We start from the raw sequence: 23,768 nt of genomic DNA on the forward strand, positions 1-23,768 counted from the left end.
ATGACTAAAATGTAAATGTAAGTGCTAGGTGCACCGGTTTGTAGAAGAACTGCAACACTCCTGGGTTTTTCACGCTCAATTTCCCATGTGTATCAAGAAGTCCACCACCAAAAGGACATCCAGCCAACTTGACAACTGTGGGAAGTATTGGAGTCAACATGGGCCAAATCAAATCAAATTGTATTGGTCACATACACATTTTGCAGATGTTATTGCGGGTGTAGCGAAATGCTTGTGGAATCCCTGTGGAACGCTTTCGACACCTTGTAGAGTCCATGCCCGACGAATTGAGTCTGTTCTGAGAGCAAAGTCCTGGGTGGGGAGGGTTCTGCAACTCAGTATTAGGAAGGTGATCTTATGTTTTGTGCACAGTGTATGTGATGCGAAGGCAGGGTTGGCTTACCATGCCAATACTGCCCCTCTGTGGTCAATTGGGGCACTGTCAAAATCCTAATTCACACAATGACCAATACAATAAAAGGGGTTTAAAAGAAAGCATGTCTAATTTTGCAGATCTTGAATTTCCCTACGGAAGCTGTCAAAAGGCAACTAAACAACGCTTCAAATCACAAGTGAATGTCGTGTGTGCCAAATGGCAAATCCTCAGCAAAAGAGGCTATGGTGTGTCATTCTCTAGTTGTATTGTTAGGGGGGAAACTCAGAAAGAGGAACGGCTAAAAGGAACGGGTGGCCGTGGGCTGTTAGCAATCACCTGCTGGTTGTTGTTGAACGGCAGCTATTCAACATGTAAAACTGAAGGACGATAATCTGGTCAGAGGCAATAGAATGGCCACGTGCGGCTTCTAAGTAAAGTCTGCCATCAGCTGCTCTGGCATGTTGTCCCTGAAACATCTGTGAATTAAATGCGTACTGAGAGCAGAAGATCTGATCACTGTTGTGGTGAAACCTTTGGACAAGTAAAATAGAGAGTGTGAAAGGTTTTAAATTAATTTATATAAAATAAAAAAAAAGCATTTATCCACTGAAGTGGAACAAATATCCATCACTCGTATCTTCTTTAGTTTGGAACATATACAATCTGAAGACAGACTCGTCAGGTTGTCGGAACAGAATAAAATAATCAAGCAAAGGGTCTGTCCACACCGAAGTCACCACAGCCAAGGATAACGAGAGAAAAACATTTTACCAAGTGCAGATCTGGTCTGGTTTTAAGCAGCTCTTTTCTTCTGTTAAATGTACAGTTAAAGCTAGAATCCTTAGTTGCTACATCCATTTTCTGACTTAAATGAATGATATATACCCATCGATTCTTGAATAATCCACCTAATGAGCTTAGTTCAACTCTCGTACCCCATCAGAATCAAGAATATAAACGTGTTCTACGCCAAGGTTTGTAAACAATGTAAATGTAAAGCACGGTAGTCTCAAAACATGGTTAAAACCACAATTTGGATATCATGGATAGTCGGTCCTTGCATCCATAGGCTCGTCTGTCAATTTGAGAGTGGTTACATTTCTCCAGGCCCATCCCTCAGCTTTTTACCAAAAACAGAGGCGGAGTGACCACTTTGGTATTGTTTCAACTAAGGATTCAAGTGTTAACGGCTCAGGTACTTTTCTGTAGTCTGTTACATGAAAGCTCGATGAGGAGGCATCTGATCAACTACACATGGAATTAATATGTTTATATCTTACTGGTTATCTGTGCAAGTATGAAAATATGTAAGTGTAACAAAGCAAATTGATTTGGATATGACAGAACGTGGATTTGACAGGGGGGAAAAAAAACACTCCATTGATAGAATTGTAAAAAGAAACTACACTTAACAGGGAAAAAAACACATACAAACTAACAGCGAGAATTTTAAAGTTCAGGTAGAGTGATTGAAATGTCATTGACCCCACTGCTGTATGCTTTATTTAAATTATTGTTACTTTTTTTACCTATATAAATGAAAATACATCCAAAACAGATCCTATGGTCCACATACGAACAACAAAATACTGCATTTCTACTTGCAGCTGCAATAAGGCTAGGTCAGTATATGAAAGGCTAGCTGCCAAAGGTCCAGGAATTGGCTCCGACTGTTTTGATCCCTTTTTCTGAATGCACTCATTGACATTTCATGTCTGCGTCAAATGCTTGTCATGCTGCTAGTTGGTCACTTCATCCAGTCATCCCATGGGTCCGTTGAGTGGTGCCCTTGGCCGTGGCCCCAATCTGCACTGAGGTAGTTGAGACAGAGGTGCTGCGCGACCGCCGGGCTAACATGGGCCTCAGTCAAACTGCTCGCTGGTGGTCAAAGGTGGTCAAAGTTCAGCTCATCATGTTAAAGGTTAATTGTTGTTAAGGCTTCCTGTGGTCTTGGAGTAGTCGTCATCCTCCTCCGTGGCGATGTCTCACAGGGGTACCTTCAAATTAGAGTTCTTCTTTGTCCTAGTTGTCCATTTTTCAAATCTCAACTAAATGTTCTCTTCAGTCTTTTTTTTTTTTTTTAAAGGGGTGGTCATATTTTCCAATCCTCTACAATGGTTAAACCCAACTGAAAATCTTCTCCTTTTGGCACCTTGGGAGTCAATGGAAGAAGGGGGAAATAAATGGTAGGAAAGGAGAAAAAAAAAACAAGCCGGTGGTGTTGTTGCAGAAGACTAGTTGTGGTGGCTGGCTTGGTCATTGGCTGCCGACGAGTCCGTGTCTGCTGCGCGTGTTGCGGTGGGGGTGGCGCTGTCCCCTTCCTCTGTTTTGATGCGCTTAGCGCCGGGCTGATCGCTGGCCGCCTGGGCTCCGTTCTGTCGTTTGGTCGGGAGGGAGGCTGAAGCGGAGGCGTGAGTGGCCAGCAAGTGGAGAGGACTCGCAACAGCTGTGGCTGAACATAGGGAGGAAGATGAGGAAAAAAATAGAAATATTTCAGTGGCGGAATTGATGGAATACTCTGCTAAGTAATCTAACGTCTTAGAACATATGCCAATAAAAAGTGTACTTTTCCAAACAGTGTAGGAAACTCTAGCCAGACAGAGATTCATATGGCCCTTCGAGATACAAACACACTGCAGAGCAGCACTGACAAGTATGCTGCATGAATTCTAGTTAATTAAACAAACAGGGACTACTCACAACAGTGGTAGACTACAGATGGGGTCAGAGCAGTGGTAGACTACAGATGGGGTCAGAGCAGTGGTAGACTACAGATGGGGTCAGAGCAGTGGTAGACTACAGATGGGGTCAGAGCAGTGGTAGACTACAGATGGGGTCAGAGCAGTGGTAGACTACAGATGGGGTCAGAGCAGTGGTAGACTACAGATGGGGTCAGAGCAGTGGTAGGCTACAGATGGGGTCAGAGCAGTGGTAGGCTACAGATGGGGTCAGAGCAGTGGTAGGCTACAGATGGGGTCAGAGCAGTGGTAGGCTACAGATGGGGTCAGAGCAGTGGTAGGCTACAGATGGGGTCAGAGCAGTGGTAGGCTACAGATGGGGTCAGAGCAGTGGTAGGCTACAGATGGGGTCAGAGCAGTGGTAGACTACAGATGGGGTCAGAGCAGTGGTAGACTACAGATGGGGTCAGAGCAGTGGTAGACTACAGATGGGGTCAGAGCAGTGGTAGACTACAGATGGGGTCAGAGCAGTGGTAGACTACAGATGGGGTCAGAGCAGTGGTAGACTACAGATGGGGTCAGAGCAGTGGTAGACTACAGATGGGGTCAGAGCAGTGGTAGACTACAGATGGGGTCAGAGCAGTGGTAGACTACAGATGGGGTCAGAGCAGTGGTAGGCTACAGATGGGGTCAGAGCAGTGGTACACTACAGATGGGGTCAGAGCAGTGGTACACTACAGATGGGGTCAGAGCAGTGGTAGACTACAGATGGGGTCAGAGCAGTGGTAGACTACAGATGGGGATAAAGCGCTTTGACAGGATCCATTCTAAGTCAGTGTCTCACCTGCAGCGGCCTGCATTGGCATCAGGTGGGTGCCGTTCTGTGTGATGGTCTTTATGGGGAGCTGGTGCTGGCCCAGGGGCGGCTGCTGCTGCACTAAGGTCAGCGTCTGTAAGGGCGTGGTCGACTGGGTTGTCTGGATGATGCGACTGCCACCTCCTATAGAGGCGTGGGAGATGGTTGGAACAGATTCTACTTTTACTAGAGACAAACATAGAAAAAAAAGAGATGTCAATGACTTCTAATAACATAACTAACACCAAACAAGCACTACAATAACTGATCAACATGAGATACATTTCACATTTACTAAGACAACACATATACACACACAGACACAGGTGCCTTGGCCAAGGGTAAAACAGACCTACGTAAACCTGGCTGAAACCACTACTACCTTGAGTCAACACAATCTGTCCATCTACACACACACCATCCTCCTTCCCTGCCCTCACCTTTGGCCTCTGAGTAGTCTCCGTTCTCCAGGGGCTCAGTCTGGAGGGTGACCATGGCGGGGGTGGCCACTGTGTAGGTGTTGGCGGTGCTGAGCCCGGCCACGCTGGTGACAGACATAGCAGGGATCTGGTGGACGACGTGCACCGTCTGCATGACGGGCTGCTGGTTCTGGTTGGTGCTGGTAGTCACAGGCGTGGCCATGGCATAGGTCACCGGCTTTATGGTCTGAGGTAATTGACGCTGAACCGTGATGAGCACCGGTTGGCTGTTGAGAGGGGAGCCTGGACAAACAATAGCTTTCTTTAACGGAGGATCCACATGTGACGACTGCACATTTGTACATAGGATTGGAGAAGACTCCAACAATGTGATTGGACAAAAATGGGCGTCTCTCACCTGGTGTACTCTGTGCAAAGCGGGCCTCCTGGATGACAGCTAGTTTGGGCTGGACTGCTGTGGCAGGGGGCGGGGCCGGAGCGGGCTCTGGTTCCATGGGGACAGGGGAACCCTCTCGGGATAGGCTGTCAGGGGTCTGTACCCCACTCGAGTGGGCCGAGAGCACCCCAGAGTGATTAGGAGAGACTGGGGCACTCCTGTGAAAGGGAAAAGCAGATAGACTTTAAAAATGCCCTAGATTTACATATGCATTGAAATTTACCACCCTAGTCACACTCCACCATAGTCACACTTTCCCAATGGGAATATTATAGTGACCACAAGGGGATGGCACAAACATGTCAATCTAACAGTAAAGCTGAGGTGTCCAACCTTTTATATCATGAGAGCTACTTTAAAATATGAAACCTATCACAAAATACTACATTTTTTCCTAGCATCAAATACACAGTATTTTCCCAAATTCAGTCCCGTTATATTTTTCCCGGTTTGGGATTTTTTACAGTTTTTCACTCAAAATTACAATTATTCTTAGAGAAACAATGAAATGTGATATTCTGAGTCCACGCCAATACTTAAAATCACATTTAAGATCATTTTTGGGGTCTGGGGAAAAAATCATTTTGATTTGCATGCAATACCACTTTAATTGAGAATTTTGCGAGAGAGACTGTGCTGGTCTAGCAATGTTTTTGCTGCTGCATGTCATGACAGATTTTGCACACAAAAAAAAGCCCACCCGATTGATCAAATAATCATGATAGAATTCTGCCAGGTAAGCCTGCTTTTCCATTAACATTTAATTGAGAAGGTTTTGGGGAAAGAATTTTTCTCTCCTAGAGTTGGGCAGTATCCATACTTTCATATTGTCATACCGTTTTGCTTGCATCCCGGGATATACGGTATTACCGGCTTAGTACACAAGGACGCACCAATTAATTTAAATTTTTTTAAAAATAAAAAAAACAATTGGCCGTCTATTAACAAAATTTGCACAAGTAATGGAACATTTCCATGGAGGATGCCAACAAAATACGCTAAAGAGCGCAAACGAATTGCAAAGACATACACGTATAACTTTATGAGCTGGATTGCCTAGATAGGAGCTACTGAATGTCATTTTTGGTGAGTTTGGACATTTACAAGCAAATGTAAATGAGAGACATTGTGCAAATGAACAAAGTTTTGAAACATGCTTGTCTGAAGGACGAACAGAACTGGCTCTGCTGCAGCATGTGTACATGCTGTGTATGTGGAGTCTGGAGTCACTAGGGCAACGGGCCTGGGGAGGAGAAGACGGCCCGAGAACGGAGAGGAGAAAAAGCACAAGGATATCAAGATAGTGGCAGCTGTACAAATAACTAATCCAAAGGGCTTTGAGTTCTCTAACACTATATGATGCCCCGTCACCCTATTAATTCAGCCACATACTTCGATAACTAGCAAGTTAAACATAGTATTGTGCTTTAACGCAGAATTCTGCTTTTTCTCACAGGAAAAAAATAAAAAAATTGTTATCTTGCTGTGTTTTGTAAACGCAGATGTAAAATGCTTCTTATTGTAATTTCTGCTCGGCATCAGACACATTTTGTGCTTCAGTTGCATTTCTCCACTCAGATGAGAATTCATAGGCTTTCTATCAGCAGACAGCACTGACTGATGTTGAGCTACTTTTCTCCAGTACTTTACTCAGTGTAGCCAGACTACTTTTCTCCAGTAAAATGCAAGATTAACTTTAAGCAAAACATTAGGAAATGTAGCTTTTTTTTTGCAAAAAAGACCTTGCTTTTTCATTGTAAGCCCATTTACTTGCTAAATGTTGTTATCTGATGAAAATGAAGCTATTTTCTGCCGAATGTGTTTTCTGTGAAGGAAAACTATAGTTGCATGTCCCTGATCCCTCTATTGAAGGAAAGAAAGAAAAAAAACACTTGACTGTCAATATAAAACGCGACCCCTGTCAATACACAGCTGGAACCAACTGCTCGCGCTTTCTCCCATTGTGCTATTTACAAACACTTTATTTGATTTTTTATTTCATTTAACTAGGCAAGTCAGTTAAGAACAAATTCCTATTTACAATGATGGCTTAGCAACAGTTCAGGAGCAGAATGACAGATTTTTACCGTGGCAGCTCAGGGACTCGATCTAGCAACCTTTTCGGTTACTGGCCCAACTCTAACCACCTACCTGCCGCCCCACATGACTGGCTCAACTGTTCTGGGAACTATGCTTCATAATGTAAAATATTGTGACAGGTGAAATTAAGAACGCGATATGCTTCATCTCCTAACATATTACACAAGCTGACTGCAGGTATTTACTTCAAAAGTAACAAAATATTGAAAAACTTAAAAGAAATAGTTTCAATGGTATTGACGGTACTGAAAAACTATGCCCTGGCTGTTTCCAAATACCCCGGTATACGGTATGCCGCCCAAGCCTACCATCTACCCAGAAGACAGTTATCATCATCTCTTACTGGCTACACAAAGTGAATGGAAGAGAAATGTGTGCACTACACAGACATACAGGGGAACTATTGCTGGAAATTAATTGGCAGATAGTGTTACATTTGGCTTGTTTAGGCCAATTGGAGCTAACTAGGGATGGGATAATGTCAAATGAGGATTTGTGGATAGATGGGCTGCGAGCAACCGGATGGAGACCCCTGCAGTAAAGCATGCAGCGAGCTCATCGTGTGACTGAAACCTGAGTGAGTAGGTCCATACCTGGAGGAGAGGGGTCCGAGGGGGGTCCTGAAGCAGGGCACACCCCGCGGCCTTCGTTTCCTGAAGGCCTGCTCCATGAGCTTGCCCTCTGAGGACGGGTCTATCCTCCAGAACGAGCCCTTGCCCGGTTCCTCCTGCGATCTGGCTACTTTAATAAAGTAGCGGTTCAGTGACAGATTGTGACGGATCGAGTTCTACAACAGAATACGCCGTCGTGTTAGTACGAACACACTGCAGCCACGGCTGTTATTCACGTCACAGTTCATCAATGGCACATGCTCAAAAACAACATGGAAACAGATGGGATAAGCCATGTACCGCCCTTCAGTTTGAAGCCAAAGTGAATGTGTACTTTTACAAGGTTGCATATTAGTCAAAGCACATCTTAATATACAGTGCCTTCAGAAAGTATTCATACCCCTTTACTTATTCCACATTTTGTTGTGTTACAGCTTGAATTCAAAATGTATTTAAAAAGTCTCACTCATCTACACACAATAAACCTGTTTTTAGAAATCTTTGCTGATCGATTGAAAATTAAATAGTAATCTAATTTACATAATTATTAAGTGAGTCAATACTTTGTAGAAACACCTTTGGCAGCAATTAGGGCTGTGAGTCTTTCTGGGTACGTCTCGAAGAGCTTTCCACACCTGGATTGTGCAACACTTGCCCATTATTCTTTTCAAAATTCTTCAAGCTCTTTCAAAATTGGTTGTTGATCATTGCTAGACAACCATTTTCAGGTCTTGCCATACATTTTCAAGCAGATTTAAGTCAAAACTAACTCCGCCACATTCACGGACTTCTTTGTAAGCAACTCCAGTGAAGACTTGGCCTTGTGTTTTAGATTACTATCCTGCTGAAAGGTGAATTCATCTCCCAGTGTCAGAGAGAAACAGGTTTTCCTCTAGGACTCTCGACCTCAAAACCAGTTCCACTGCATTTTTTCCATTGTTTCCCTCTAATCAGGGACTGATTTAGACCTGGGACACCAGGTGTGTGCAATTAATTATCAGGTAGAACTGTAAACCAGCAGCCTCTGGACCTCATACGGTAAGAGTAGAGTACCCCCGCTCTAGGATTATGCCTGTGTTTAGCTCCATTCCATTTATTCTCCAGTTCTTAACAATTACAAGCATACCCATAACATGATGCAGCCACCACTATGCTTGAAAATATGGAGTGTGGTACTGAGTAATGTGTTGTATTGGATTGGATTTGCCCCAAACACTTTGTATTCAGGACAAAAATTGAATTGCCAAGTATTAATTTAGTGCCTAGTTGCAAACAGGATGCATGTTTTGGTATATTTGTATTCTGTACAGACTTCTTTTCCCTCTGTCAATTAAGTTAGTATTGTGGAGTAACTACAATGTTGATCCATGTTGAAACAAGGAAATGTGGGGAAAAATCAAGGGGCTATGCTCTGGTTTTTGAGATATTTCAAATATAACCATGTGGTGGTATCCTAATGCTATTCAAAACAGGTTCAGATCTTTTCCCTCACATGCACCATTTTCACTGAAATTATTTGTATTGAAAGACGTAATTTCTCACCTGCCAGCCTTTGTCTGCAGTCCTGTAGTAGGGGTAGTTTTTGGTGATGTGAGTGTATATTCCGTTTAGTGTGAGCTGCTTGTCCTGTGCCATTGTAATGGCTTGGACTATCAGTTGTGCATATGAGTATGGCGGTTTGGAATCATCCTAAAGGGAAGAAGAAGAGGAAGGGAGAAAGGGTGTCATTTACTAGGTAGCAAAGCACATAGTGAGCAATGGCACTGGAGGGAATAGCAGCCGTTTCACGGGCTCCTGGCCAATTGAACTATTTTGTGTTTTTGGGCGTTGATCTTAACTTTTTTTGTACATAATGTTTACGTCAATGTTTACACCATCGTTTCCTATGACCGAAAAGAGTTTCTGGAAACCAGAAAAGCCATCACCAACCTCGATTTGGATGAGGACTTTTACTGCAATGAGTCGAAGGACATATTGATTATCCCAGACCAGGCCCAAATCCATGACACTGAGAAGTAGGCGGCGCTACTGGCTAATGTGCAATCACTGGACGAGCTCTGTTTGAGACTATCCCATCAACGTGATCTGAAGAACTGTAATATCCTATGTTCTCTGAGTCGTGGTGGAACAAGGAAAATATTAATCTAGCTGGTTTTTCTATACATCGGCATGACAGAACGGCAGCATCGGGGAAGCTCAGGGGGAGGGAGTGTGCGTCTCTTCGAGGTTCTGCTCACGTTAGAATACCTTATGATAAGCTGTAGACCATACTATTTACCAAGAGAGTTATCATTATATTTTTCTACCACCATAAACCGATGCTGGCAATAAGACTGGATTCAATGAGCTGTATAAGACCCTAAGCAAACAAGAAAATGCTCACCCAGAGGTGACATTCCTAGTGGCCGTGATTTGAATGCAGGAAACTGAAATACGTTTTACCTCATTTCTACCAGCATGTCACCTGTGCAACTAGGTGAAAAAAACTCGAGATCACCTTTACTCCAAACACAGAAATGCACATCTCTCTCTCTCTCCATTTAGCAAATCTGACCATCACTCTATCCTCTTGATTCCTGCTTACAAGCAAAAACTCAAACAAGAAGTACCAGTGACTCACTCAAGTGACCGGAAGTGGTCCGGTGAAGCGGATGCTAAGCTACAGGACTGTTTTGAAGGCACAGACTGGAATATGTACCGGGCTTCATCCGATGGCATCAGTCACTGGCTTCATTAATAAGTGCATCGAAAACCTGCCCAGGGACTGCGGTTAAAAAATTTGCCGGCTGGCTAAAACCGGCACTTTTACTGAAGCGTTGATTAATGTGCACTGTCCCTGTAAAAATAAAACAACCTCAAACGACATGCCCACAGTGACCATATGTACATATCCCAACCAGAAGCCATGGATTACAGGCAACATCAGCACTGCGCTAAAGGCTAGAGTTGCTGCTTTCAGGGAGCGGGACACAAACCCAAATGCTTTGGAAACGTAAGGGTGAGCACACCCCCATTCACATCAACAGGCCTGTAGTGGATCGAGAGGTTCAAGTTCCTTGGTGTCCACATCATGAAGGATCTATCATGGTCCAAACACACCAACAGTTGTGAAGAGGGCACGACAACGCCTCTTCCCCCTCAGGAGGCTGAAAAGATTTGGCATGGGCCCTCAGATCCTCTAAAAGTTCTACAGCGGCACCATCTTGACTCACTTGGGGCCTCTATACCAGACGGTGTCAGAGGAAGGCCCAAAACATTCTCAAAGACAGCCACCCACCCAAGCCACAGACGTGTTCTCTTTGCTACTGCACGGCAAGCAGTACCAACGCACCAAGTCTGAAATCAACAGAACCCTGAACAGCTTCTATCCCCAAGACATCTAAACAAGACTGTTAAATAGCTAATCAAATGGCTACCAGGACTACCTGCATTTACCCTTTTTTGCACATCTGCTACTGCCCATTCTCTATCCTGTTGCCTAGTCACTTTACCCCTACCTGTATGTACATTACATAGCTACCTCAATTACCTCATACCCTTGCACATCGACTCGGTACAGGTACTCCCTATATGTATAGCCATGCTATTTCTATTTGTTATTCACTGTGTTTTTATTCTTCGTGTCACTATCTCAATTTTGTATATTATTTTTAATCTCATCTTTATCTCTGCATTGTTGGAAAATAATCCGTAAGTAAGCATTTCACTGTTAGTCTACGAAGCATGTAACAAATTAAACTTGATGACAACAAATCATGGGTTTGTTTTGTCACATGCATCAGTTAAAATGCCAAAACAGGCAGACACATGACTACCTTTCCAATTAATTCAAGTGTGCAGTAATTTAAAAAGGGCAATCTACAGTTGCAGTACCCATTGATTCTTGAAGAATATAACTTATAAATGCCTCGAGCTTAGTTCAACTGTCATACCCCATCCAAACAAACTTGTTTTACTCCAATGTTTGTAAACAAAGTAGTGTTGAGCAATTAACCGAAAGATCAGATATGTAAAAAAAACAATCGAGATAAATCGGATCAAGTCCAAACTGTGTGATATAGTAGAGTTGTAGTTTAACAGGCCAATATTCTACATAGATTAGCGCAGTAATTAACCAACATGACCATAAATAATGTCACGCCTACTTGTCCAGTCTGTGTGGGGCACACAGAGGGAGAAGAGACAGAAGAAACGCGAGCGAGAGGCATAGGGAGCAGTTGCTTTGAGAGGTATCTCTACTTGAAAATACATGATCTAAGTGATTGATAGTTGATATTCAGCAGTTGTAAAAGTATGCATTATTTACTCAAGAACTATTAAAATACTGATTATGTCAGACAGCAGCTCTTATAGAGATGAGACGATGACTTGGAATTAAATAATAAAAAGTCATCAAATAAAACTAAATGTAATATACCCAACAACTGAAATATTTTAAATATTTATAAAGTAAATAGTAATGTAAATAAATGATGGTTAATAAGTACAGTAATGGGCAGTCACTACCATCATGGGACTTTTGTTAAATGTTTTATTCTGTGTTGTTACATCATTCAATCCACATAATACAATTGTCATTAAATGTACTATGCGTTATCAAAACCGTGATTATTTTTTTTATAATAGAGCCAAAACGACCCCAAAAAGCACTAATCCCTCAGCACTAGAGTTGCAAAGTGGCAGAAACGTTCCAGAAATTGGGAAGTTAAGCCCAGGAATATTTGGAACTTTTCTTTAAAAAAATAAATAAAAGTTTGCTTATAACAGTGAACCTTTTTGAGGGATACACAAGGCAATTCTAGGTATTGTGGCATATTTAGGTCTATCCCCAATTCAATGGAGTTGCAACCCTCTGCATGCACAGTGCATTCTTCCATCACATGTACAGCTGATTCTCAAGATCTTGCACACTAATGAGATGCTATTGAGCCCACACTACTACACTGTCTGAGCCAAGGACTACATGCTTTCTGGTAAGTCTTGATTACAATACTGGGTGGGGTGAATATATGTTATATGACATACATGATTTCTTGTTAACTTCTTCGGGACAGGGGGGCAGTATTGAGTAGCTTGGATAAAAAAAGTGCCCAGAGTAAACTGCCTGCTACTCAGTCCTAAAAGCTAGAATATGCATATAATAGAAAGCACTCTGGAGTTTCTAAAACTGTTTGAATGAAGTCTGTGAGTATAACAGAACTCATATGGCATGCAAAAACCTGAGAAAAAATCCAACCAGGAAGTGGGAAATCTGAGGTTTGTAGTTTTTCAACTCTTTGCCTATCCAAGAGTGGAAATGGGGTCATATTGCACTTCCTAAGGCTTCCACTAGATGTCAACAGTCTTTAGAACCTTGTTTGATGCTTCTACTGTGAAGGAGGGGGGAATGGGAGCTGAATGAGTCAGAGGTCTGCCAGAGTGGCATGAGCTGGTCATGCGCGTTCACGTGAGAGGTAGCTTGCGTTCCATTGCAATTCTACAGACAAAGGAATCCTCCGGTTGGAACATTATTGAAGATTTATGATAAAAACATCCTAAAGATTGATTCTATACTTAGTTTGACATGTTTCTACGAACTGTAATATGACTGTCTGAACTTTCGCCTGGACCTGACCGCGCGTCGTGAGTTTGGATTGTGTACTAAACGTGCGAACAAAAAGGAGGTATTTGGACATAAATGGACTTTATCGAATAATTATTGTGGAACTGGGATTCCTGGGAGTGCATTCTGATGAAGATCAAAGGCAAGTGAATATATATAATGCTATTTCTGACTTTGTTGACTCCATAACATGGCGGATATCTGTATGGCTTGTTTGAGCTCTGTACTCAGATTATTGCATGGTGTGCTTTTTCAGTAAAGCTTTTTTGAAATCTGACACAGCGGTTGCATTAAGGAGAAGTTTATCTAAAGTTCCATGCTTAACTTGTTTGGGATAGGGAGCAGCATTTTCACTTTTGGATGAATTGCGTGCCCAGAGTGAACTGCCTCCTACTCAGCCCCAGATGCTAATATATGCATACTAGTATTAGTATTGGATAGAAAACACTCTGACGTTTCTAAAACTGTTTGAATCAAGTCTGTGAGTATAACATAACTCATGTGGCTGGCAAAAACCTGAGAAAAAATCCAAACAGGAGGTGGAAAATCTGAGGTTTGTAGTTTTTGAACTCACCCCTATCGAATACACTTTGAGACATGGGTATTTTTTCACTTCCTAAAGCTTCCACTAGATGTCAACCGTTTTTAGAACGTGGTTTCAGGCTGCTCATGTGAAGGGGGGCCGGATGAGAGATGTTTTACTAAGGGGTCTGCCTACAGCCTCGTTCTCAGTCACGTGCTTTCACTTGAGAGGTTTCTCTCGTTCCAGTGCTTTTCAACAGACAATAGAATTCTCCGGTTGGAACAATATTGAACATTTATGATCCTAAAGATTGATTCTATACTTAGTTTGACAAGTTTCTTCGACCTGTAATATAACTTTTGAATGTTTTGTCCGAATGGACCAGATCACTTTTTTGGATTGTTTACCAAACGCCCTAACAAAAGAAGCTATTGAACATAAATGGACATAAATGATGGACATTATCGAACAAAACAAGCATTTATTGTGGAACTGCGATTCCTGGGAGTGCATTCTGTTGAAGATCATCAAAGGTAAGTGAATTTTTATAATTTTCTTTATCAATAATGTTGACTACCCAACATGGCAGATATTTCTCTGGCTGGTTTGGGCTCTGATCACCGTTCTCAGATTATGCTTTTTCTGTAAAGTTTTTTTGAAATCTGACACACTTCTCCTTAATGCAACCGCTGTATCTAAAGTTTCATGTATAATAGCTGTATTTTCATCAACATTCATTATGCGTATTTCTGTGAATTCATGTGTCTCTCTGCAATATCACTGCATGTTTTAGAACTACTGAATCTAACACGCCAATGTAAAATACGATTTTTGGATATAAATATGAACTTTATCGAACAAAACATACATGTATTGTGTAACATGAAGTCCTATGAGTGTCATCTGATGAAGATTTTCTCTATTTCTGCTTTTTGGGACTCCTCTCTTTGGCTGGAAAAGTGGCTGTGTTTTTCTGTGACTATGTACTGACCTAACAATCGTTTGGTGTGCTTTCGTCGTAAAGCCTTTTTGAAATGGCTGGATTTGGCTGGATTTACAACAAGTGTAGCTTTAATTTGGTGTATTGCATGTGTGATTTCATGAAAGTTGAATTTTTATAGTAATTTATTTGAATTTGGCGCTCTGAATTTTCACTGGATGTTGGCCATGTGGGACACTTGCATCCCACATATTCCAGAGAAGTTAATGTCTTGCTCAAGATGTGTATGCAACTTGTGCTCACGGGCAATGTGTATTGGAAGAGATTTCTGAATGTTTTTTGCCCAGCATACACCCCTCCAACCAGACATGCTTTATCTACTAATTTGCTGGATGCAGAGATCAGAGTTCAAGTGAAGGTCAAGCAAATCATAGAGAAAGCAGACTATTGCAATCATCTCTGATGGGTGGTCGAATGTTCGTGGGCAAGGAATAATTAACTACATCTCCACCCCTCAACCAGTATTCAACAAGAGCACAGACACAAGGGACAACAGACACACCGGTCTCTACATTGCAGATGAGCTGAAGGCAGTCATCAATGACCTTGGACCACAGAAGGTATTTGCACTGGTGACAGACAATGCTGCGAACATGAACGCTGCTTGGTCTAAAGTGGAGAGTCCTACCCTCACATCACACCCATTGGCTGTGCTGCTCATGCATTGAATCTGCTCCTCAAGGACATCATAGCACTGAAAACAATGGAGAGAGCCAAGGAAATGGTTAGGTATGTGAAGGGTCATCAAGTTATAGAAGCAATCTACCTCACCAAGCAAAGTGAGAAGAATAAGAGCACCACATTGAAGCTTCCCAGCAACACCCATTGGGGTGGTGTTGTCATCATGTTTGATGACAACCTGGAGGGGAAGGAGTCTCTCCAAGAATATATCACAGTCTGCCGATATGGACAGCCCATTCAAGAAGATCCTCCTGGGTAATGTATTTTGGGAGAGAGTGGTAAGCAGCCTGAAACCTAAAACGATAGCCATTGCACAGATTGAGGGAGACAATGCCATCCTGTCTGATGTTCAGACTCTGCTTGCAGATGTAAGAGAAGAAATCCGTACTGCCCTTCCCACTTCACTGTTGCTCCAAGCAGAGGAAACTGCAGTTCTGAAATGCATCAGAAAGCGTGAAGACTTCTTCCTGAAGCCCATACACGCCGAGCGTACATGTTGGACCCCAAGTATGCTGGCAAGAGCATCCTGTCTGGTGCAGAGATCAACAAGGCCTATGGTGTCATCACTACCGTGTCTCGCCACCTTGGCCTTGATAAGGGCAAGGTTCTCTGCAGTCTGGCGAAGTAAACTTCTAAGCAAGGGCTTTGGCATGGAGATGCAACATGGCAGTCATGACAACATATCTCATCAGCCAACTGGTGGAAGGGACTTTGTGGATATGAGGCTCTTTCCCCTGTTGCCTCCAAATCCCACCAACATCAGCCATCTCAGATGGCAACTGGTCCTTGTTTGGGAACACACACACACACCAAAGCACGCAACAGGCTGACCAATACAAGAGTTGAAAAAAATTGGCGACCATCCGGGCAAATTTGAGGCTTTTTGAGCCTGACAACAAGTCATCCTCAACAAGGTTGGAAAGTGACAGTGAGGATGAGGCCTCAGTCTGATGTTCAAGAGGTGGACATTGAGGAGGTCCAGGGAGAAGACAGAGAAGCCTGAGAAGACAACCAAAGCTTTAGTTTCTAGACTATAATTTTACAGATGTATGTTGAAAAAGTTTTTGGGGAAATGCGATAGATCATTGGGGATCATTCAATATTCCCTTTCTTTTTTTGTTCAGTGAAATCATGAAGAGTCAACTCATTTAATTAAAGTTCAATTCGTATTTTTTTTTTCTCTATTGGAAGGATTTAACCATTTGCAATTATGTCTACTTATGATAAGGTTAAAGGGTTTATGTTTCTGTCTCCATATGATATGGTAAATATATCCAAAGCAAAAAAACATTTAAATGGTATTAATATTAATTTGCATAGATATCTGTTAATTACCATAATATTCCCGTTAATTCACACAGACAGTTTCCACCTCTGAATATTCCCCAAAATGTGCAACCCTACTCAGCACTAAAATAAAGTAAATGTAAACAAACACTGTACACCATCATAACATTAAAACTATATTGATATCATGGTTGGTCAATTCTTGCATCCATAGCTCCACCTATGAATTTGAGAGTGGTTACATTTCTCCAGCCCCATCCCTCAGCTTTTTACCAAAACAGTGGCGGGGATAACATGTTATGGTTGCAACTGCTGATTGCCACTAAATAAAAAATGCCAGTTTCACAGACACAGATGAATTTAAGCCTTAGACTAAAAGCATGTTCAATGGAGATTCTCTGTATGTGGTGCTCACCTTGGGGCTGTCCCCTCCTGAGGCCTCCTTGTCGTTCTCTGACTGGGAGTTGTCGTTTATGAGCTGTAGCTCTGCAGAGCTGACGATGCGACCCATCCTGTAGCCGGACAAGCCCGCTCCCCTGGGACTGGAGGGGCACGAGTTGGCAGCACTGTAGGGAAGAAGAGAACCAGACTGTTAGTCACCAAGTCTGTCAGCATGATGACAAACACAGTATCAAATTATCTGACTAAGAATAATGCAATACTTTTAGGCTACAAACAAAACTGCCTAATTGATCCACTGATGTTTTTCTTTTTTTAAATCAAGCAATGGTTTACAATTAGCCAAGCTATTCTGAGGAATAGGGGGCCTCAGTAAAATAAATATATTGGCTCAGCTTATCTGTACCCTTTCTTGCAGTAGCCTGCGGTCAGAGTGGTACACACCACCTATGCAAATAGCCTCACATTATCTAACCCATATTGAAAGGACAGCAAAACCGTTTCATGAGGCATTAAGTTGAGAGTTAAAACAGCAGAAAAAGCTTAAGGATGTGTCATTAGCTGAAGCAAACATGAATAATCTGGAGATAAACACTGATGATTGGCTAGAATTAAATTAAAACATCAATATTATTTTTTCCATTCTTCAATGTATCTGGAGCAGTATCATCGGTGCAATGCGCCGTAGCTGATTGGCAGATGTGCTAGTAGGAATTCATGGTTGGATTAGCACTAGAGGTCGACCGATTAATCGTAATGGCAAATTAATTAGGGCCGATTTCAAGTGTTCATAACAATCGGTAATCGTCATTTTTGGACGCCGATTATATTGCAATCCACGAGGAGACTGCATGGCAGGCTGACCACCTGTTACGCGAGTGCAGGCAGCAAGGAGCCATGGTAAGTTGCTAGCTAGCATTAAACTTATCTTATAAAAAAAACAATCAATCTTAACATAATCACTAGTTAACTACAGATGGTTGATGATATTACTAGTTTAACTAGCTTGTCCTGCGTTGCATATAATCAATGCGGTGCCTGAAATTGTGTCACTTCTCTTGCGTTCAGTGTAAGCAGAGTCAGGGTATATGCAGCAGTTTGGGCCGCCTGGCTCGTTGCGAACTGTGTGAAGACCATTTCTTCCTAACAAAGACCGTAATTAATTTGCCAGAATTGTACATAATTATGACATAACATTGAAGGTTGTGCAATGTAACAGTAATATTTAGACTTAGGGTTGCCACCCGTTCGATAAAATACGGAACGGTTCCGTATTTCACTGAAAGAATAAACATTTTGTTTTAGAAATTATTGTTTCCAGATTTGACCACATTAATGACCTAAGGCTCGTATTTCTGTGTGCTTATTATATTATAATTAAGTCTATGATTTGATATTTGATAGAGCAGTCTGAGCGGTGGTAGGCAGCAGCAGGCTCGTAAGCATTCATTCAAACCACACTTTTCTCCGTTTGCCAGCAGCTTTTCGCAATGCTTGAAGCACAGCGCTGTTTATGACTTCAAGCCTATCAACTCCTGAGATTAGGCTGGCAATACTAAAGCGCCTATAAGAAACATCCAATAGTCAACATCTATGAAATACAAATGGTAGAGAGAAATAGTCCTATTTCTACAACCTAAAACTTAACTGGGAATATTGAAGACTCGTGTTAAAAGGAACCACCAGCTTTGATATGTTCTGGCACATATTGCACTTTTACTTTCTTCTCCAACACTGTTTTTGCATTATTTAACCCAAATTGAACATGTTTCATTATTTAATTGAGACTAAATTGATTTTATTGAAGTATTATATTAAAGTTAAAATAAAAAAAGTGTTCATTAAGTATTGTTGTAATTGTCATTATTACACACGTACAGCGGGGAGAACAAGTATTTGATACACTGCCGATTTTGCAGGTTTTCCTACTTACAAAGCATGTAGAGGTCTGTAATTTTTATCATAGGTACACTTCAACTTTGAGAGACGGAATCTAAAACAAAAATCCAGAAAATCACATTGTATGATTTTTTATGTAATTCATTTGCATTTTATTGCATGACAAAAGTATTTGATACATCAGAAAAGCAGAACTTAATATTTGGTACAGAAACCTTTGTTTGCAATTACAGAGATCATACGTTTCCTGTAGTTCTTGACCAGGTTTGCACACACTGCAGCAGGGATTTTGGCCCACTCCTCCATACAGACCTTCTCCAGATCCTTCAGGTTTCGGGGCTGTCGCTGGGCAATACGGACTTTCAGCTCCCTCCAAAGATTTTCTATTGGGTTCAGGTCTGGAGACTGGCTAGGCCACTCCAGGACCTTGAGATGCTTCTTACGGAGCCACTCCTTAGTTGACCTGGCTGTGTGTTTCGGGTCGTTGTCATGCTGGAAGACCCAGCCACGACCCATCTTCAATGCTCTTACTGAGGGAAGGAGGTTGTTGGCCAAGATCTCGTGATACATGGCCCCATCCATCCTCCACTCAATACAGTGCAGTCGTCCTGTCCCCTTTGCAGAAAAGCATCCCCAAAGAATGATGTTTCCACCTCCATGCTTCACGGTTGGGATGGTGTTCTTGGGGTTGTACTCATCCTTCTTCTTCCTCCAAACACGGCGAGTGGAGTTTAGACCAAAAAGCTAAATTTTTGTCTCAGACCACATGACCTTCTCCCATTCCTCCTCTGGTTCATCCAGATGGTCATTGGCAAACTTCAGACGGGCCTGGACATGCGCTGGCTTGAGCAGGGGGACCTTGCGTGCGCTGCAGGATTTTAATCCATGACGGCGTAGTGTGTTACTAATGGTTTTCTTTGAGACTGTGGTCCCAGCTCTCTTCAGGTCATTGACCAGGTCCTGCCGGGTAGTTCTGGGCTGATCCCTCACCTTCCTCATGATCATTGATGCCCCACGAGGTGAGATCTTGCATGGAGCCCCAGACCGAGGGTGATTGACCGTCATCTTCAACTTCTTCCATGTTCTAATAATTGCGCCAACAGTTGTTGCCTTCTCACCAGGCTTCTTGCCTATTGTCCTGTAGCCCATCCCAACCTTGTGCAGGTCTACAATTTAGCCCTGATGTCCTTACACAGCTCTCTGGTCTTGGCCATTGTGGAGAAGTTGGGGTCTGTTTGATTGAGTGTGTGGATAGGTGTCTTTTATACAGGTAACGAGTTCAAACAGGTGCAGTTAATGAGTGGAGAACAGGAGGGCTTCTTAAAGAAAAACTAACAGGTATGCGAGAGCCAGAATTCTTACTGGTTGGTAGGTGATCAAATACTTATGTCATGCAATAAAATGCAAATTAATTACTTAAAAATCATACAATGTGATTTCTGGATTTTTGTTTTAGATTCCGTCTCTCACAGTAAGTGTACCTATGATAAAAAATTACAGACCTCTACATGCTTTGTAAGTAGGAAAACCTGCAAAATCGGCAGTGTATCAAATACTTGTTCTCCCCACTGTATGTACAGTATATCAAAAAAGTGAGTACACCCCTCATATTTTTGTAAATATTTGAGTATATCTTTTCATGTGACAACACTGAAGAAATGACACTTTGCTACAATGTAAAGTAGTGAGTGTACAGCTTGTATAACAGTGTAAATTTGCTGTCCCCTCAAAATAACTCAACACACAGCCATTAATGTCTAAACCGCTGGCAACAAAAGTGAGTACACCCCTAAGTGAAAATGTCCAAATTGGGCCCAATTAGCCATTTTCCCTCCCCGGTGTCATGTGACTCGTTAGTGTTACAAGGTCTCAGGTGTGAATGGGGAGCAGGTGTGTTAAATTTGGTGTCATCGCTCTCACACTCCCTCATACTGACTGGTCACTGGAAGTTCAACATGGGACCTCATGGCAAAGAACTCTCTGAGGATCTGAAAAAAAGAATTGTTTCTCTACATAAAGATGGCCTGGGCTATAAGAAGATTGCCAAGACCCTGAAACTGAGCTGCAGCACGGTGGCCAAGACCATACAGAGGTTTAACTGGACAGGTTCCACTTAGAACAGGCCTCGCCATGGTCGACCAAAGGAGTTGAGTAAACGTGTTCAGCGTCATATCCAGAGGTTGTCTTTGGGAAATAGACGTATGAGTGCTGCCAGCATTGCTGCAGAGGTTGAAGGGGTGGGGGGGTCAGCCTGTCAGTGCTCAGACCATACGCCGTACACTGAATCAAATTGGTCTGCATGGCTGTCATCCCAGAAGGAAGCCTCTTCTAAAGATGATGCACAAGAAAGCCCGCAAACAGTTTGCTGAAGACAAGCAGAATAAGGACATGGATTACTGGAACCATGTCCTGTGGTCTGATGAGACCAAGATAAACTTATTTGGTTCAGATGGTGTCAAGCGTGTGTGGCGGCAACAACAAGGTGAGGAGTACAAAGACAAGTGTGTCTTGCCTACAGTCAAGCATGGTGGTGGGAGTGTCATTGTCTGGGGCTGCATGAGTGCTGCCGGCACTTGGGAGCTACAGTTCATTGAGGGAACCATGAATGCCAACATGCACTGTGACATACTGAAGCAGAGCATGATCCCCTCCCTTCGGAGACTGGGCCGCAGGGCAGTATTCCAACATGATAACGACCCCAAACACAACTCCAAGACGACCACTGCCTTGCTAAAGAAGCTGAGGATAAAGGTGATGGACTGGCCAAGCATGTCTCCAGACCTAAACCCTATTGAGCATCTGTGGGGCATCCTCAAACGGAAGGTGGAGGAGTGCAAGGTCTCTAACATCCACCAGCTCCGTGATGTCGTCATGGAGGAGTGGAAGAGGACTCCAGTGGCAACCTGTGAAGCTCTGGTGAACTCCATGCCCAAGAGGGTTAAGGCAGTGCTGGAAAATGATGGTGGCCACACAAAATATTGACACTTTGGGCCCAATTTGGACATTTTCACTTAGGGGTGTACTCACTTTTGTTGCCAGCGGTTTAGACATTAATGACTGTGTGTCGAGTTATTTTGAGGGGACAGCAAATACACTCACTACTTTACATTGTAGCAAAGTGTCATTTCTTCAGTGTTGTCACATGAAAAGATATACTCAAATATTTACAAAAATGTGAGGGGTGTACTCACTTTTGTGATATACACACATACATATAAATCGGTTTCGGCGTTGAAAAATCAGAATCGGTCGACCTCTAATTAGCACTGCTACAACTTTCATTTCACATACTATATAGGGGTAGTTTACATTTGAACACAGCAGAAGCTATTAAGGATGTGACAAATGGGGGGAAAAGTTCTTAATGTTTAAACTGCAATTTTTATCATGGGTTTTCCGTTAAAACGATAGCAAAAAAACATTCCAAGTGAATTCACAATTCAGCTGCGCTGCTGCCCACAACGGTTTGGCCCGTTTCAGATGGTTCAGTATTGCACCTGTACTACCATTACTGTACTTCAATTCCACCTCACAAAATGTGCATTTCCTTCTCATTAACTTCTCAAAGTGTTGCCATACAGGGCTTCAGTGCTGTCGCTTGCCTTTCTCTGCCATTTTTCCAACTGTTAACAATGATGACGCAGTGGTGGACAGTTGACGCCAAAATAAATTACTCAGACTTGCACGTCAACTCCCCATTTCTGGAGAGTTAAGATTCAATTCCGCCAGGAATTTTGGAATGGAGGAGCCTGATTACAACTGAGCACAATTAACAATATTTGAGATATTAAAGCTAAAATCCTTCAAATGTTCCAGGCGCTCCTAAACAAAATGCCCAGGTCACACAGAAAAATATTTAGGCGCATGTGCGAGCGAAATGGTCACACTGTAGAGCCCTGGATTAGTTACCATACTTCAGAGAACACAAACACTTGCATCTTTCATAGCGAGCTAGCGAGGGACGGAGAGAGAGGGGAGGGGCACAGTATAGGCAGGTCGCCCACCAGGCAGAAAGAGGACAAAAACAGCTGAGAAGTTGAGCCTAGCACTTCAACACTCTTAGATGTTGCGGATATTTACCCACTATGCAGTTTACTTTCTGCAGCTAAGTCATATCGCTGAGTCAACCGTTACACAACTTTCCCCAGGCCTATATAGCCTATCGTCTAGTTCGGCAACAACACAAAATATGTTGCGTGATAACGGCAATGTGAATTTAAAAAAATGTTTCCTAACGTTAAGGACCCCAATTACATTTAAACGTTCACACCCCTAGAAGCCAGTGTTAATTTAGTCAACAATAACTAATCAACAACCTATTTTTCCTGTCTAAAACTACTACGATAATGAAATGCACTGGAATAAACTATAACTATTACAAATTCATTTTCATTTTAGTCTACGAAAATGTGAAAAGAGAATTCCACGTCCATTAGTCTCACATTTCATTTGACATGAAGCTCCTTTCAACTGTTTTGTCCCATCCTAAGCATGCATGAGTGCAGAATATTTCATTCAATGCTCTCATTACATATTTGAGCTGCACGGTCTGATTGAGTTGATCTGCCAGGCTCTCCCACACAGTTCCCAGGTGGTCACTTCAGTCACTCGTTCAATCTTTTAAACTGATGCAAAGCCAGGACAGTAGGCTTGTGCGGTATACAGATTTTCATGTCGTCATACAGTCCCTTCTCTCGTTCCAGGATTTACGGTATTACCAGCATAGCACACAAGAGGGCGCTACAAACAAGAAAAGTCAACTGGGCTTCTTACCAGAATGCAAATAAAAATTAGCAAACTAATTGCGAAATGCCAACGAGCAAAACAAACTAATTACAAAGACCAGCAAATACAGCTCATAAAGTTAAACAAAAGTAGCT

The 23,768-nt window shown here is 42.5% G+C and overlaps 1 protein-coding gene across 2 annotated transcripts in view; it reads right to left on the bottom strand.

Annotated features, from left to right (window-relative positions):
- Positions 1-934: 934 nt before the first annotated feature.
- LOC139564777 (forkhead box protein K2-like) overlaps positions 935-23,768 on the bottom strand; it is a 32,550-nt gene continuing 9,716 nt past the window's right edge. The window contains exons 3-9 of one of the 2 annotated variants that reach the window (XM_071384570.1): positions 17,006-17,156; positions 9,040-9,186; positions 7,480-7,673; positions 4,748-4,944; positions 4,351-4,632; positions 3,899-4,054; positions 935-2,828 (exon numbers count right to left, since the gene is read on the bottom strand). In XM_071384570.1, the coding sequence (XP_071240671.1) occupies positions 2,611-2,828; positions 3,899-4,054; positions 4,351-4,632; positions 4,748-4,944; positions 7,480-7,673; positions 9,040-9,186; positions 17,006-17,156 (1,345 nt within the window). In that variant the 3' untranslated portion in view covers positions 935-2,610. Of the gene's footprint in view, positions 2,829-3,898; positions 4,097-4,350; positions 4,633-4,747; positions 4,945-7,479; positions 7,674-9,039; positions 9,187-17,005; positions 17,157-23,768 lie in introns of both variants that reach the window. The other variant, XM_071384569.1, reaches the window with a different exon arrangement.

Source organism: Salvelinus alpinus, chromosome 36 (assembly GCF_045679555.1).
Source record: "Salvelinus alpinus chromosome 36, SLU_Salpinus.1, whole genome shotgun sequence".
NCBI classification, from domain to species: domain Eukaryota; kingdom Metazoa; phylum Chordata; class Actinopteri; order Salmoniformes; family Salmonidae; genus Salvelinus; species Salvelinus alpinus.